The following is an 18,610-nucleotide window of genomic DNA, read 5'->3' on the forward strand; positions in this document are numbered from 1 at the left end:
AATTTTGGGATTTTTCTCTGCTGATGAATTACTATAGTCTGTCATTCTTGGATATGTTACCAGTATTTAGTAGCTGTGATATATTTGCTTATCCAACTCCATGGAATGGAAAAAAAAACTTTTAGGACAGAATCCTGGAAAATAATATTAAGAACAAGGGTTTTTGTATGAATTATAATTTAACTACTCATGTAACCAAAAGAACAAATATTAGTATAACAAATAATCATCACTGCTCAGAATAGAAATATAGAGACTTAGACAGTATTTTACCAAATTTCAAAGTGTCCAATGTGTCTCATAGGTAGCTTATGGAAATGCATGATTCACATTCACAAATGATTTTTTAGTGTTTTTAAAAATTGTGGTAAAATATATATAGCATAAAATTGATCATTTTGACTATTTTTAACTGTACTGTTCAGTGACATTAAGTACATTCACATTGTTATGCAAGTATCACCACTAACAATCTCCAAAACTTTTCCATCATTGTAAAGGGAAACTCTGTACCCACTAAACACTAGCTCCTCCTCTTCCCCCAGTGCCTGGTAACTACTATTCTACTTTTTGTCTCTGTGAATTCGACTAATCCAGGTACCTCATATAAGTGGATCACACAATGTTTTCTCACATGTTTTTGTGGTACTTTCAGATCTGGGCTATAGAATTGAGAGTCAATGTAACATCCATCTTTGCTTCACATGAGAATGATAACCTGGAATCAAAGTGCTTTCCCATCTTTTAACTATAGAATTCAAAATTCTTAGGCTCAAACCTATATCTCTTCTTTGTTCAAAATAAAATTTAACCTCTTATACCTTTTGGAATTTTACTTATAGTTAAATTACATACTTTTAGCCGCAAAATGTATAACAGTGATGATCCCTTTCCTAATGACCATCAGCTATGTCCCAAGCACCTTAAATACCTTATCTCATTTTATTCTTCACAAGAACTCCATGGAGTATGTGATGTCCCATTTTGTAAGGCTAGAAGTCAAGACTGGGTGACTTCAAGTAACTTATTCAAGCCGCACAGCTGGTAAGAGCAACGTCAGGACCTGAACTCAGGTCTGTGGCTTGAAAGCTCGCTAATGCTCACTGCTGCTGACTGCACAGCAGTATGAAAAAAGATAAGAAACAATGTCTTTTTCTGAACCCAACTTTCTCAAATATGTAATTTCCAATATGTTTCTTCTGTGTAAAAATATTTAATGGTTATATTTGCCTTGAAGAAGTACTCTAAGTAAATATTTTAAGTTGACCTCAAACACCAAGATTTATGCCTTGCTTGCCATAACGAAGAAAGAGAATTTAAAATGAAGTAACATCAATGTGTTCATTTGTAAATAACATATTGCAGCCAACTGTTTCCTAACTGCTCAGACTGTTGATAACTAATCCAGCCCTGCTGCTCTCCACAGACAATTTGCTTTGGATCAGATCAGGCAATTCAAACAATACTAATTACAGTGAAACCCTTTTGTATGAATTCCTGTTTGTTGCAGGGAAGAAAACCCCTGTATAAAAGGCTAAGGCACTTATCTCTGATTTTTGCTGAAACATAACACCTATTACCTAAGTTCAAGTTTATATTAGTCTGATGAGTTTTGACTGAATAAAATGGATAAAGTTGTATTTTGTGTGGAAAAAATATGTATTTCAATGTTTATTGTACTGTCATGAATTATGTTAATTGTATCTTTTTAATTGAAAGAGCAGATGTGGAAGTTTTATTTAAAACAATATTTTCATTGAAATAAGCTATGTTGCTAAATGATTATTTACTGTCACAGAGATTCATGCATTAAAAGACAAATGTGTCTCTACTAGAAAGAAACCAAGTCTTTAGGAAGTCTTCATTATGTCAGGGGATTTGCTGTAACGTGATATCATTGTATTTATGATTTTATGGTGTTAAAATGAATATTAAATGAAACAAAATTCCCAAGGATTACTCAGGAGGCAGCTAAGTACATAACATTTTGTACAGATGGTTGGAAGGCACAATTTTGCTCCATCACTGCATCCATATCCTTGAACGATTTCAACTGAAGACAGCATTTCTTTGAATTTTTCATTAAACCAGACGTCTTGAAATATGAATTCCTTTTATGTTTCTGTGAGTTTTGGCTAAAAGAACCCCAGTGAATAAATCATACAATACTACATGTCACCAGCACTTGTGAATATTTCTGCTTTGTTATTCTATTCTCAGTAGAGCACCATTGATTATCAAACTCAGCGGAGAGCATTTTATGATCATATATCTCCATTAGCTCCTAGTTTGACTACCATAGATTTTTCTGGTTAAGCCTGCATTATGTATTAGGAAGCCTATTTCTTCAATACAAAGTTTGATTTCATTTTTCTAAGCATGGAACTCTTATTATGTATTATGTATAAAGATTCTTATCTTTTATATGTAAAAATAGGCTGCACTGTCTTTGTGTGAAACTAAAATATATGCCATCTATTTTTTTTCTCGATTCACAGTTAGCATATTACACTATGAAGATGAATCTCTACAATGCAATGGCTGTCAGGGTAAATATTTCTTCACTTGTTAAACAAATGAAAAGTCAATTGTGCCCTGAATTCGCTTTTAATAAAATGAGCAAACCAGAATAATGCAAATTTGATTGATATGCTAATGGTAAAGAGAGAAAAGAGTACATAGTTAAAAAGTTAGCTGTACTAAATAGTCTTGGCAGTATTAAAAATTAGAGTAAAATGTAAAACATGTAATTATCAATGCTTATGTTTTAGAATGTTAAATATCTCTGAGCCATGACTAGAGAAAGACTGTAAATATTAATGAAGCAATGTATTAGTTTCCATATGTCATATAAAATACTGTGATAAATAGATGAGCATGGTTCTGGAATATAAGATTCCTGCCCAATACAAATCAATTAGATATTATTCATATGATTTCACAGTAATAAAGTCAGTTTCCAGCTTAGAAGTTTTATTTCTATCATTTCTGTGTTCACTTTTATGTGTTATTTGCCTAATAGGAAGCTGAATTTAACGATTATGAGGCTTCCTTGGTTTCTGCTGAGATTTGGGGAAGAACCACGACAAAAGTATAATTTCTTTTGTATCAGACAATATGATTTTAGCTTAATTGTGAAGCTATTATAAATGGGGAAATTACTTAAGTGAATTTCATCAATGTCCTTAAAACCTATGTTTTAATGTTACCCTATTATATTCTCTCTCATTAATCTATTAATTCTTGCTTCTGCTAATAACGGATTTTATTTTGGGTGAAGAAAGATAGTAAAATACCTTCTGAAAGTCCTGTGTTGAACTAAGGCAAGTTGAATTAACATTATTTTGCTGACTTACACTGCTTTGGGAAGGGACTTTCCTATGCAGATGTGAGTGTGTTGGAGCCCAGCCCAGGGCAGATCTCTAGTATCTGTCTACCTCTCGGTGGTTCTGTAGTGTAAGGGAAAAAAAGAAGAGGAAGAAGTAGATCTTTTTTGCTTCTTTTCCAGAGGCAGATACTCCAGATGCACTGGGCTCTATTTACCTTTCTTAGAAATCCAGTAATATAAGAAAATAATGTGGCTTTCATCTTTTAACGGGAATGCTTGAGTCTGGGAATTTAGGAGATTCTGATTCTCTGTAGAGCTCTGCCAAAGACTTAACCTCTGAGCCTAAAACAGTGTTAGATTTTTTTCTTTTCTGCATGCCCTTTGTCAGATACGTCTGCAAAGTAAAAAGCAATAAAAAGACGGAGGACCTAAAGCAGTTGATGGCGGGAGGTTTAGACGTCCCCATAGATCACCATAGGTCACCAAGGGAGACAGAGGCACAGGAGTCAGGGTTAGAAAAATGCATTCTCTTGTTTATTATTTAGCCCCAAATTTTGTATTGAATTCTGATCTGGCTTGAATCATTAAGATTCCTTTTACCTTGACGGGGTATATCTAAGAAACTCATATCAAACCAAGCCACTCAGAAGGCAGTGTTTTTGACTTATTCTAACATCATACTAAAAGCTACATTTCCTAACATTACTGAACCAAACTTGGGTCCTCTTGCCCATACACAGTAAAGCCAATCTACTGACACCGGGTTGTGGTGAAGGAAAGTGGAGCATTTATTGCAGGCACCAAGCAACGGTTCCGGTAGCTAGTGCTTAAAAGGCTGGAACTCCCTGAAGGCTTTCAGGGAAAGGTTTTTAAAGACAGAGTGAGGGAGGGGGGTTGTGGGGTGTGTGATCAGCTCGTAAACATTCTTCCGATTGGTTGGTGGTGAGGTCATCAGGAGTCAACATCATCGCCCTTCTGGTTCCAACGGCCTGGGGTCTCCGTGCTTGCGGGCAACATACAGTTAACTTCTTCTGCTTGGTGGGGGGTTCAGTATCTGCAAAACAGCTCAAAGCATATGGCTCAGAATATTATCTATAGTCCTTGAGGAGGAACTAAAGGTCCTTAACTTTGTTTAATGGCTAAACTATTATTATTTTGTCTTGCTTGACTGTTTTCCTTTCTTTCTGCATTTTCTCATTTCTCTGATTAAACTTACTCTTTGGAACTTGGGGAAGGCCTAGGAGGCTAAAGCTTCTCTACAGACAAGAGGCAGATGGAGGGCGCGGGGTGTGGGTCAGTTCCGGGAAGACCCCATAGGGTCCTGCTCGGTCACACCTAATAGTATTGCCCAGGGTTACCTCATCTTTGCTTAACATCAGCGGACAATGTTGAACTCTCCCTAAGTCCTGTGATCCTAGAAAACAGAAAAGTTTAAACTCCTCCCCCTCAACTCTTTTGTGTTTTGGAAACAGCTTACTGCAAAAAAATCCACCCTTCCCCATATGACTTAGCTGTGGATGGTCCCTTGTTTACCTATGACAAGGCCAGACACAGTCCCCCAAATTCCCATTTTCTTAACCTCACAAATGATTAGCTGAACTGCTTGTCTCCATCGATCAACTGGAAAAAACATGTTTATTAACCAAACTATGCTTAAGGTTCTCTCCTTCGCCTAGGTCCCTGAACTTTAGCCAGCATACGGCATCTCCTTAGTACCTCCTCTTGAGAATGGGCTTCAGGGTAAAGCATTCTCAGATCTCCTATATGATTATGCCACCCTTTTATCCCACTTCCCCACATCAGGTTCTTTCCAGCCTTGTTCACACCTTCCTATTAAAGGAAAACTCTTTTTGCCTAAGTTTCGCCGTGTTTGCAAATCTTATGGTCAAAGATTCTCCTCATCGCAATAGTCCACCTCTACCCCTGCAGGAGTCACTCACCCCTTCTTTCTTGCAGTAATTCTTTCAAATCAAGTCTCTCCTTGCTAGGTCCAGGTTTTTTTTTTTTTTTTTTAACTTTGGGTTTATTTATTTATTTATTTATAGCTGTGCTGGGTCTTCGTTTCTGTGCGAGGGCTTTCTCTAGTTGTGGCAAGCGGGGACCACTCTTCATCGCGGTGCAGGCCTCTCACTATCGTGGCCTCTCTTGTTGCGGAGCACAGGCTCCAGGCGCGCAGGCTCAGTAGTTGTGGCTCACGGGCCTAGTTGCTCCGCGGCATGTGGGATCTTCCCAGACCAGGGCTCGAACCCGTGTCCCCTGCATTGGCAGGCAGATTCTCAACCACTGCGCCACCAGGGAAGCCCCAGGCTTGTTTTTTATTTGACACATTCCAGGAGAGAAGGGTAGAGGTGGGAATTCAATGGTCATTAAAGCAAAGGGAAGGAAGACTTGAGCATTACCTAGAGGTTGAAATGATCCACTAAAGACACTCAGGAATTTTTGCAAGGCTCTGTGGAGTATGTAAATACTACTGTGGGAAATTTATAATAGAAACCCTTCTCTACAAAGATGTTCAAAGACTTCCTTCAGAGGTTTGGATGAGTTAATTTGGTAACTTGGTAATGAGGAATCAGGAATGAGGCTTGCTGGCACAGAGGCAGATGTGATTACCTAACAAAGATTAATTTTTAGCATTGAGTGATCACATGACTGGAGCTGAACTTATTTGTAATGGACTTGGACAACTCTATTTGTAAGTGGATTTTTTGCAAGATGGTGCTCTGAAAATTTGTCTCTCTGCGGGAAAGAGAGGCTGAAGAGACCAATGTGTGGTCCACATACCTTCATGGCGTACACATCTGAAGATTACAACCCTAGCTTGATACCAGCAGCTGAAGTTTTACTTCTACTAGCTACAACTCTGCCTTTTCAGTTTTTAAGCTATGAAGTAACTTTGCTCAAAAGAGCTACCCTTTAACTGATTAAAATGTGGGTGGCAGTGAGTGTACAGGTGGAAGAATTTCTAGGAGTAACAGATAACTACCAGAAATCTATATGGCCAGTAATATTCAGACAGATATATTTTTATATATGCACCTAAATCATACAGTAGAAAATAAAAAAACTTTTGTCTTACTCTGTCTCATATACTGAGTCAATTGCAAATTATGTATTTGACTATTGACTCCTAGCATGACAAGTTATATTCAATTGTCAAAGAGGCTAGTGGAGCATTTCTGAAAAGAGAAGGAATTTAAAATTTTCATTTGTAGCTAATCCATTCCTAAATAGATGTCCCTTTTTTATAATGAAGAGTAAATTATATGTATGTGATTATTTAATGTCATAGATATTCATATCTTGATTTGCTGCCTTTATTTTTTAAAAGGTCACCTTTTCTCTAAAGATTTTACCATCCCCCTACCCATGTAGAATTGATCACTCTCCTTTTTTTAATGTCCCTATTTTACCATCAACATACTTCTGTTGTAGAACCTGTAACAATTTATTATCCTTACTAATTTACATGCCTGTGTCCACCCGCCCCCCCCCCCCCCAAACACTGTAAGTCTCTTGGGGCCCGGATCCTATCTTCTTCGTCTTTGTATCTACAGTTCCTGGCTTATACTAGGTTGTTAAATAAATGTCCGTGAATAAATCAATGAACGTTGGCTCATGCTTTTTTAAACAAGGAGTAAAAAAGTTGTTTGTTTTAAATATTCTTTGTTTAGGTCCCTTGGCGGCCTTGATGGAAATTATTTAAGCCTTTGCTGGTAGATCTTTAAGGCTTTTTTGAGTGCCCGACTAGGCTAGGTGGTGTGGATAAACTGGACATGAGAAGGTAATATTTGCTCAATGCAGTTCATATGTGAATGGAAGACCTCATGAGCTTTGTGACGTTGCTAAAGTGTTATAACAGGTACAGGCTTGAAGGAGGCTTGCTATGATATCAGCTGCTGTCAGAACCCACAGTGTGCCTGTACAAAACCCCTGCGACTGATTTGCAGCTAAGCCAGTGACAGTCAATTAATACAGCAATAAATTGCTCAGTAAATTTTTATCTTAGCTCCTGGGGCCCTATTCCTCCTGTTTCTCCGTGCGACACATTATTGCCTTTTTGGTCTTTAATTTGAATCTACTCCAGATTAAGGTTCTGCTTTTCCTCTAGCATCTTGGCTGCTGCTCTGTGGATCTCATTTAAATTTGGCCTCCAACTTTTTTTTGTTCAGTTCTCACTCTTTGAACAGCTTTTAGTATCTTATACAAATGTCATGGTTGATTCATCTACTCAACTTCTTGCTCTCCCTGTTCCACCTAGATGTACGATTGTGTATCTTTTTACAGCCTGGCGTAGAACTGACCCTCCATTTCTGATACTAGTGAGCATCTACTTAAGCACTTGGGTGTCACTTCAGACCCTCCAAACACAGGGCTTGGAGAATCAGTTTTCTAATAATATAAAGACGAAAGGCAAAGTTACTTTATGTGTAGAAAGCCCATTTATAAATATCCACAGGTAGCAAAAAAAAGTGCAGTTTAGTGGAATTATTTCATCCATCCTAAGGTCTTTTACTTGTTCCTTTTCTCCAGTACTTTGATTCATGGTTCTCGACATTTAGGATTTTTTTTCTTTATGGCTTTTGTTTACTGGCTGACCCCATCCAAGATGAAGCCTATTGTATGGAGTGGCACATGTCTTATATCTAATTCTTCCATTTCTAGGGATACGTCCATTCAGCCTCAACTGTGTTTTCGAGGCCCCCATTTCCCCAATAGAATGGTTCCAGATTCTCATACTTACTACCCAAGCGTGAATGGATATAGCTGGTAGATACCTGAGTATACCTTAGTCAAACCAACTGCCAGTGAGGGCTATATGTCTCTGTGGCATATATGCAAGAACAAGATTGCAATACCACGTAACTCCAAATCTTGGTAAGTCAGAACCATTGGTAAATAATAATAATAACAGTTAGCAATTGAATAGCAGTTACCACTCTCCAGGCACCATTCTAAGTATTTTAAATATTTTAAATATTGTCTGATATGAGCAACTCTCTGAGGTAGGTATCATTATGATTCCAATTTGAAAGATGAGAAAATGGAATCGCAGAAAGGTATCTTGCCCAAGGTCACATAGCTAGTGACAGTGTTAGGAATTGAACCCAAGAGGTCTGGTACCCACATTCCTGTTATTTCTGGTCACGTATAGACTTGCCTTTACTTCTAGTCTTCTCCTCCTTTCTTCAAAAATCTGGATGAGAGCAACTATATGAATGCTTGACTGAGCTGTTAGGGAAATTTTATTGCTTACACTCTGGTTTTCTTGGTTGCCTGACCCCATGACCCTGGTAATTCATGAGCATTCTTACTGGTAGTACATTTCACTCAGGGAATTCTAAATTTAGTAATACTTCATTGAAAACCAAATTGAGACATCCCAATTCAGTGTCAGGTGCTTCCCCTTGTAGGCAGAATTGGATGGCTTAGGATGAAAAACATCACCTTATAAATGAATGTTTGAGCTGTGGTCTGCACATATTGCTATTGTTAGCATCTGGATTTGTCATCTATCATAACCCCAGGTAAAACACCGTTCTTGCTACAATTTTAAATGGATTTTTGTGTAGGATGTAGCAAACGATGAAAGAGAATCTGTCATTTCTTTCCTGTATGGAGTACAAGGTGCAGATCACATAGATTTTTGTGATCCAAAAATTTGAATTTGGTTGTATTTGAACCTCCGCCATACCTGCTTTGGACCCTGCAAAATTAGTGGAAAGAAAAGAGGACTCTAACTTTGTTAAAACTTTAGAAGCCCCACCAAATCGTTACTAAGACTGCTGTTTTTCAACTGCGGATCTCTCCCTTTATAAATTAACTCTTAGAATATACTGGTCTTCAATAAACTCAACTTAATGAGTATATATAATCTGGCACAGACTTTAGAAGTTAACAAAGGTAAACTCTCTAAGCATTACTGATTCCTTGCAATTCCTTTGAAAAGCCTCCTTTGGGTCATCTCACACATCTTGAATCCTAACTGGAACAAGGTCATATGAATGCAGATTTCAAGAAGTGCTAATATGTTGTATCTTGGAGATCTCTCTTGAAAAATATGTTCCATCAGACTTTTTCCTTTCATTTTCAAAGATCTATGAGGAATGAAAAATGCTAATAATCTAAAACTTAGAGAGTTTTAAAGAACTGCAGATGTAATTAATTGTTTAAGGTAGAATTTCTTTTACCCTGGAAACCTTGTCCATGTTATTGATCAATCACATATACTTTCTCAATGGTATTCATGGGTGTCTCAACCGATCCTTTATTGTTGCAGTTATTTTAAATGATTCAACTTGAAATTAGTGCCCCGAGACATTTTAGTTCAGATAGAAATCCTCACTTAAAGGAAAATAAGGACTATAATAACAAGAGGACCACTAGAGTAACATATATATAACATATATAACATATATATAGGTATGTTTTTGACATGATAATGTAGTGGCATTGAGAATGAAAACTTTGATATTACTAGTTTTAAACACCCTATCTTTGAAAATTTAGTAAACCCACTTTTCTGTGCTCACTGTATAGTCTTCTAGAATGTTGAACATTCTAATAAGTAAAAGTATAATTATGATGTGTCCTATTTATATGCTCTCATATACATTTAGAGCATTAGTCCTGGGAAGGGTATCATCAGTGAATTTGTCTTTCATGTTTTAATTTTAATTTTAGGTGCCAAAACATTTTTTCTCTCTTTTGATAACATTAAGATTACTGTGAATTTTGAGGAATAATAATAAACCCAATGGAGGGAAAATCTTTTCTATGAACAGATGGCTTTTGATATATCAAGGTTTTGCCATTTATTTTAGTGCTTAAAATAAACATTATTTATAAGACCACTTACATTTTGATGTTACTTAATGAGGAATATGCATCATTGATTTGACTAGCTTAAGAGGTCATTTAGAACTTGCCCGTTAACAAGCTGTAATCTGCTGAGCACGCAATGACTTTGTTTAAAATTATCTATTCAGAGCTGATCAATGACAATAATTGTTTTATACCAATCACTTCTGAAAGTTGCTAATTACTTTGAAGGACATGAATACTAGCCCGTTTTTGGAAGTCGTAACCCACTCACCTTGAAATGATCAAAAGTCATTTTATTATCAAAAGTCATTTTGCCTCTTGAAAGTACTTTGTTTTAAAATACTTAAGTTTATTCACTAGTACTGGGATATCAATAGGAAACATAGGCAAAATTTAAGATGTCGTTTGTTCCTATAACAGGAAGTATGGTAGAATCTCAGCTATTTGTATCTTATATCAATTAGATATTGGTTAAACTGGGTTCCCTATAATGTAAGAAAATGGTGTCTTTTATATTAAAGAGCATTGCACACACTCTTTCTCTCTATACAGTACATCCCTCAGATGTTTTAGTGGAAAAAGCCTGGGCTTTGGAATAAGACAGAGCTGGGTTTGTATCCTGGCTCTGTCATTTACTCTTTTACTGGTATTGCTGTGACCTTAATCAAGTTATTAACCTCAGTTTCTTCATTTTTAACATGGAGATCATGCCCTCTTCACAAGGTTACCATGAGAATTAAAGCAGTTAGCCTAACACCTGGCACATTCATGGAGTTCAGTAAATTTTAGATTCTTTACTTCACTGGATGGCGGCATCTTCACCCACTCACACGCCCAGCTTCTTCCAGCTGTTTTCACTCACTCACCTCTAACAAAGGCATTGAAAGGTTGATTATTATACTTCAGTGTGGATGAGTTTTAATTTGTTATCTTAACCATCACTTAACCTATTATGAGCTTTAATACCCAGTTGTGAATACCAGGATTTGTCTTGGAAAGGAATCCTAGCATGCTTTTGGGTAGATGTTTAAGGAGTTGGTGCATTAGAAGACTGTCTGAGAGCTTAATGGTGGGCTCTGAGGGTGTGGTTAGTGCTGTTTGTTTAGTTGCTCAGTGTGGAGTGGGAAGGAGCCCATGCCATTGGCCTCTGTTAGTTCCCTTCCTACTGGCACAGATTTTTCAGCCAGTTTCAGAGTTTGCCCTTTCAACTTCTTCTCTCCAAGTGGGCACCCCCACTACTCTGCCATGACCTAATCATAAACCAGCATCCTCCGTCTTTCCTTCTCAGTACTTCAGCATGCATCTTTTATGTTTTCTGACACATTTAATCTTACTTGATTTAAAATTCAGTGGTGTTTTCATGTAATAGGTAGTCCATCCCTTAACAGTATTTGATATCCTAATATTTTCCCATGCTTCCTGAGTCACTTCTATTGCCGATGATGGATTTTCTATCAGTAGTTTTGTTTACAACTGTTCCTGTCTTTAATACAATTAATACTGTATATGCAATAAAAGTAAGCTGAAATTCATGTGAAGCCATCCAACCAGCTGTATGACCCAAGGCATTTATTTAAGCTCTCTGTGCCAATTTCCTCTTTTATCAAAGAAAACTAATAATAATCTCTACCTCAGAATGATACTGTAATGATTAAATTAAATAAGCCAGGAAAATAGTCATTATTCACATGTATAATTATATATATATATTAGGAAAATGGTTTTTCATTAGGAAAATGGTTTTTGTATCAATTCCTCCTCTTTCTTTGACAGCCATAATACAATTTTGGTCAAATTAGAGGGAGGTAGTTTCTAAACTGAGTATAGAACTTTAGAAAAATTAATTTTTCTTTATTTAAATAATTAAGCTCTAAATTAAGATCATTTGAAAAATATTTAGAAAGACATTCTATAACATCGTTACACTAGCTTGTTATTCTACTTAGTTTTACTTTGCAGAATTAATTTCTCTGATTTAATTTTTCTTATAATAAGAACAGTAAGATAAGTGGTTTTGCATAACTTCAATTATTTTAGTCATTCTCATACTGGGAGGTTGACTGAAACATTTCTTCAAAGTCTTCATGTTTAATATTTCAGATTGTAAAATACCTTTTAAATGGCCATATTTTAAAACAGAGAAAAATAAGGGCTCATAATTCAAGTAAAATATTTTTCCTGTTTATTCTTATAGATCCAGCATTCAAGGTTATAAAAATTTTAAACTCAACATATTTAGTTAAAAAAATCATAGGCTTTTGGGATAAAACCCAACGGAGTGAGGCTCATTCTCTCATTAATTACTTTTTCCTATGAAAAAATAAATTTTAAAGATGTGTGTTCCTAGCTTAGCTAACTTTGAAAAACATTGGAAGGACTTCATATCCAAAAAAAGAATCGTTCATAGTATGCAAATAATTCATAAATATATGGAAACCACTGGAAAATTTTAGAGAATGAAGTTAAGTCTTTATGCAAGGCTAAGTTAACATTTTTTTTCAATTTTTTCTATTTCTTCTTCTTCTACTCCTTTAAAGAAGTTGAGGTTTTTTTGGTTTTCCACAAAATTAGGATCTATACATTATAATTTTTGTTTTGAGTTTTTCTAATAGAGGTTGTATTAGCAAAAATAGAGCTTAAAGAGATTGACTGATCCTTCTTATGATTACTAGGGCTTTTAAGGCATCTAGTAGCCCACTTAAGTATGCTTTCTTAGACACCAACACTCCTCTCATCTCAAAAAAAGAAAAAAAGATACTTTCAACAGAAATATTTGTTCATTGAAAATTGCAGTTCACTTTGTTCACAGTTCTATATTGCAATGGTTTAGAGAATGGGCCCCCTGAGTCCTAATTTGATTCCTGAATCCATCACTAATAGCTGAATAATTATGGGAAAATTGAATAACTTCTCTTTTCAGCAGTTTTCTCATCTGTAAATATCTCATAGAAATGTTCTAATGATTAAATGCGTACATACAAACAAAACCCTTAGAATGTGCCTCACACATAATAAGAGCTCAATAAATGTTACCTACTGTTATTATTAAAGAAGTATTAAAATGTCATGATGAAGGTACAAGACAACATTTTGTTTAAAGATTTTGATAGCACTGAATTTAAAAAGCCCATTAAAGGGAGTTCCTTAGCAGTCCAGTGGTTAGGACCCAGTGCTTTCTCTGCCATGGCCCCGGGTTCAATCCCTGGTCAGGGAACTAAGATCCTGTAAGCTGCGTGATATGGCCAAAAAAAGAGTCCATTAAAAACATTGATTTCATTGAGATGAAATACAATCTTCAAGCCTGTTGGCTATGAAAAACAAAAAATCTGTCTGGTCAGGAAGTGGAAGAGGTAGGAATTGGTAAAGCAAATTTTTGATCTTTCAATAGTTAATTTCACATTTAGTATTTGTAAAAGAATGATAAATATTATAAAAAATTATAGTAACCTAGAGTATGCTTTTGTCTTTATAATATTTTATAATCTATGAGTACAGCCTATATTGGCAACTGTTATATTAGCGGAAAAGCCTAAGACTTTATTTGATAGGAGGCATCATCCATCATTACCTTGATTTTGAAGAATTATTAATGTTTTCACTAAAAATGTTCACTGGCATATTTCCTCTTTTTATTTAATTCAATAGATTCAGAGGCGATGGCGAGGCTATAAGATTCGGAAATACTGCTTTAATTATTTTTATTTGAAGGAGTACCTGAAAGCTGTTTCAGAGACCAATGATGCTGTTAGGTGAGTAGTATAATCACTCGTCTACTCGTCACAATTTTAGAAAGGTTACTCCATAGATGTTGATCATTATCAGACTTAGGAATACTTTCTAACACTAAGTGATATTTTAGGCAGAAATTTATTGATAAGATAGAGATATCTGATTCGCTTTAACAATTTGAGGCTGTTGTATTTTTAAATATCTTGTACTCTTGACTGTAAATTGGATTATTCATGTGTGTAGTAGGCCTACCTTGACACTATGCAAATAGCTTAGTTTCAGTAAAATTGCCTCATTTTCAGATGGATTTATCTGTAAAAGGATTACATAGATGAAGGCTTAAGTATGACAATCCTCAGAACATGTTCAATGGCAAGAACTTGCCTCTCAAAGAAGAAAACATTATGGAACACATTAAAATGGACTGCTTTACTGTCAGTTTTTATTTCTGTAAACACACAGAAAGATAACACCTGGATTTAGGCCTTAGGACGATGTCTTCTGTAGATTTAAAGTTATTGCAGCACTATTCATTCAGCTTTACCAAAGCTCTATGTACTAAGTTTTCATATTACTTCAAAAATAGCTAGTCTTCTCCTCTTGTAACATTGCCCCATTCCAATAACATATAAGCGACATATGCTTATAATAGATTTCAATAAAAAGAAAATAGTGACGAATCATAGTTGACATTTACATAATAGTTTTACTTTCAGTTTTCACATACATTATTTCATTTTACTCTTAACATTTTTTGAACTAGAGAGAACAATCGACATTAAGTTGTTAAGACAAAGGTGTTGTCTGAGACCCTAAAATTATATATATATCATAAGAAATATCTAAAAACTAACTTCCCACCTTTTAACTTTCTCGCATATGTTGTGTGTATAAAAGAGTCTGGTCTTTGGAGATTGAGTATGGGGAATTTGTAAAGTTGGTTTCTTTGGAAATAGCAATGAAGATTTGGGGAAGCTGGAATAGGATTTAGTTAATGAGAAAAGTTGGAAAACTCAGAAACATGTGGGCCACAGGGGCTGCTATTTAATTTCTTCCTAAGAAATCCAAAGTTCTGTTGATGGGCTGGCTATCTGTAAATGGCAGACTTGAGCTTGTCAGGAGGAAAGAGCTAGTGGAAGATGCAAGAGAGAGAATTTGAGCAGGACTGAGCCTAGGGTGAGGCAAGGGAGACTGTTAAGGCACAGAAGTTAAGGAGGCGCTCACTGTCAGGGTCATGCAGGTGCCGACCCTGCACTTCCCCAACCTTGAGAGTGTATCCTTAAATTTTACATTTTAGAGGCCTCACTTGCTTCATCCAAGTCCTATGCCTGAATAGGAGAAGGTTCTCAAAGAGACAAACATGTGGAAGGTGGTTTTAGAAAGGCCTGTTTCTTCTGTTCAACAGATATTTCCATTTATCCTTGTTTTGTTCCTGATTTTACTGGGAATATGCCTAGCCACTAGAGAGCCTGGTGTATCTGCCCTGACAATTTGGTTTAGCCTGGTATTCTTTATCATATTACAGACTTATTCTTTTTACTTCTACCTCTCTTAGAGGTCATATTTTTTTCAGGTGTATATTCTCCATCAGTGATTAATTTCCTAATCGTTTACCCCCTCTTTGTTCTTGTATTTATTCGTAGACTGTTTGTAGTTCCTTTGCTATTATTATCATTGTTGTTATTTTTATCTTGGAATGGGGTATTGTAAAAAGACAGTGTTGGGGAAAGGCTAGGGCTGTGCTCTGGGGGTGGTAGGAACATGGTGCATGGAACATGATGGAAGGATTGGCTAGGGATAAATCCAGCAGGGACCATAACTTACCAGGGCATTTTAGACCATATTAAAGCTTGGAGTGGACTTCCTTTTTAAGGAGAGCAGCGACATGATTACACCTGTGTTTTGGCATGCATGTTCAATTGCATTTTTCATAATAGTTATATTTAAATAGTCTGGTACATTTAAAAAATATCTATTAGGGTATTAATTTTGCTGAAATAAAGTGTTTTCTTCTTTCTCACGGAAGAATATGCAACAGATTTGTTTGGATTGTTTCTTCATGTTTCTTTATCCTATTTTCCACTGAAAATCATTGGAATCATGTTACCTAGGACTCTAGTTACCTTTTCCTTCATAACAAATTCGACCCAAAGCAGCTTAAAACAGTACACACTTATTATCTCATCATTTTATCTATCAGGAATCTAGGAGGGCTTTGCTCTGTGCCTGGGCCAAGGTGTCTCATGAGGTTGCCATCTGGCTCTCGGCCAGAGCTGCCGTCTCATATGGAGGCTCGACTGGGGGAAGATCCACTTCTAAGCTCACTCACATCGGCCTCAGTTCCTCCGGCCATTGGCCACTGGCATACCTCAGTTTCTTGCCACGTGGACCTCTCCATAGGACAGCTTATAACGTGCAAATTGGCTTCCCTCAGAGCAACTGAACCAGAGAACAGGAGAATACATCCAAGATGGAAGCCACATCCTTTTGGTAACCTAATATCAGAAGTGGCATCTTATCACTTTGGCTGTACTCTATTCATTTAAAGCAAGAGACTAGGTTCATCCCACACTCAAAGGGGAGGATCACACAAGGGGATGACTTCTGGAGTGGGGATTGTTGGAGGCCACCTTAGAGGATACTTTCCATGTACAGTGACTTGCATATAGTATTTGTTCAATAAGCATGTTGATTTTCAGCATTTGCCTTGGACAAAAGTTACTTTACATTAACTTAAGACAATTTTTTTTTAACATCTTTATTGGAGTATAATTGCTTTACAATGGTGTGTTCGTTTCTGCTTTATAACAAAGTGAATCAGCTATAGATATACATATATCCCCATATCTCCTCCCTCTTGCGTCTCCCTCCCACCCTCCCTATCCCACCCCTCTAGGTGGTCACAAGGCACCGAGCTGATCTCCCTGTGCTATGCGGCTGCTTCCCACTAGCTATCTATTTTACATTTGGTAGTATTTATAAGCCCATGCCACTCTCTCACTTCGTCCCAGCTTACCCTACCCCCTTCCCGTGTCCTCAAAAAAAAAAAAAAAAAAAAATGGTTCTGAAGAACCTAGGGGCAGGACAGGCATAAAGACGCAGATGTAGAGAAAGGCAATATTTTTATGTGATGTCTTTTCAAGATTATGTTTCAAACTTTAATATTGTGTCAAAGCAATTATGATGTATCCTAATTACTTATACCAACAAGCATTAAAATGTATAGTTTCTGGATTTCAAAGAACATATGAAAGATCTAGTGCATTCCTCTGTCTTTGGACAGGATAAAATCATTTACAGAAAATAAATTAGTAAAATATACTTTATATCAGAATATGTTTTGCACTTGAATTGTGTTGCACAATTCAAGGCCAGACAACACTGGGCTTGCTCTTTCATTAATAGAAATAGTTTATCTATTCTATAGTTAATAGTAAAAAACTGTATATATATATATATATATATACACACAAGAATATATTCTTTAACCAAGAGTGGACTTATCACAAAGATAAATGGAATTGATTAATTTAAGGCTGAGTTTGCATTTGGTAGACAAGTTTCTTTGTAATATCTAGCTTGATATGCAAAAATTGCCCCAGGTTATAAATGAGAAAATTATATAATGAAATTAAAAATTAGCTACAGAGTTACAGATTAGTAGCATTAATAAAACATATTAGCTTGAAGTGCAGAAAACTGACTCTTTTTTGGACAGAAATTAAAGCTAAAAGTAATATATTCCCCCAAGTTTAATGCTTCAGTGTAGTTGTTGGTTGCTAATAGTGCATAACAGTAGGTCTGTTTTGAGTGTACATTTGTCATTCATTAAAGCAAATTAGTTTTCCAGCATGTTGATTTTGTGTAGCCCTGGTTTGGCTAGAAAGATTTTTATGGGTATAATTCTTTACCTATCTTTGCATACATCAGCAAAGTTTTTTTTAAAGGATATACTTGTTTATTTTGTTTTTTCTGTAACAGCTTTATTGAGATGTAATTCGCATACCATACAGTTTATCCATTTAAAATGTACAATTCTGTGGAGGTTAGCATTGACATATTCACAAAGTTGTACAACCATCACCACAATCAATTTTAAACATTTTCATCATCATAAAAAGAAATCCTATACCCTTTCCAGTCACTCCCCCACCCCTACCATTCTTCCCATTCCTGCCCAGTCCTAGGCAACCCCTAATCTACTTTCTGTCTCTGTAGATTTGCCTATTCTAGACGTTGCAAATAAATTGAATCTTATAATATGTGGTCTTTTGTGACTGATTTCTTTCCCCTAGCCCGATGTTTTCAAGGTTCATCCATTTTGTAGCATATATTAGTACTATATTCCTTTTTCCTACCAATTAATATTCCATTTTATGGATAAGCCACATGTTATTTATCCATTTACCAGTTGATGAACATTTGAGTTGTTTCTGCTTTTTGACTATTATGAATGATGGTGCTATGAACACTCGTGGACAAGCTTTTGTGTGGCCGTATGTTTTTATTTCTCTTGGTTACATCATGAAAGCTTTAAGCTGACAAATTCAAGAATGAGTGGTCAAGAACACTAACTTTGGACTCAGATCAACGTGGATTAAAATCATGGTTCTGCTACTCTCTAGTTTTGTAACCTTGAACTAGTTACTTAATCTTACAGAAGTTAGGGTTCTTCATCTGTACACTTTGGAGCAGCAATATTTACTTTGCAGAATTTTTGTGAGGCATGCA

The 18,610-nt window shown here is 36.1% G+C and overlaps 1 protein-coding gene across 3 annotated transcripts in view; it reads left to right on the forward strand.

Annotated features, from left to right (window-relative positions):
* SPATA17 (spermatogenesis associated 17) overlaps positions 1–18,610 on the forward strand; it is a 193,913-nt gene that overhangs the window by 38,054 nt on the left and 137,249 nt on the right. For all 3 annotated transcript variants that reach the window (XM_082427491.1, XM_082427492.1, XM_082427493.1), the window contains 2 exons: positions 2,499–2,549; positions 13,796–13,899. In XM_082427491.1, the coding sequence (XP_082283617.1) occupies positions 2,499–2,549; positions 13,796–13,899 (155 nt within the window). The remainder of the gene's footprint in view (positions 1–2,498; positions 2,550–13,795; positions 13,900–18,610) is intronic.

Source organism: Balaenoptera physalus (assembly GCF_965194825.1).
Source record: "Balaenoptera physalus genome assembly, chromosome: 1".
NCBI classification, from domain to species: Eukaryota; Metazoa; Chordata; class Mammalia; order Artiodactyla; family Balaenopteridae; genus Balaenoptera; species Balaenoptera physalus.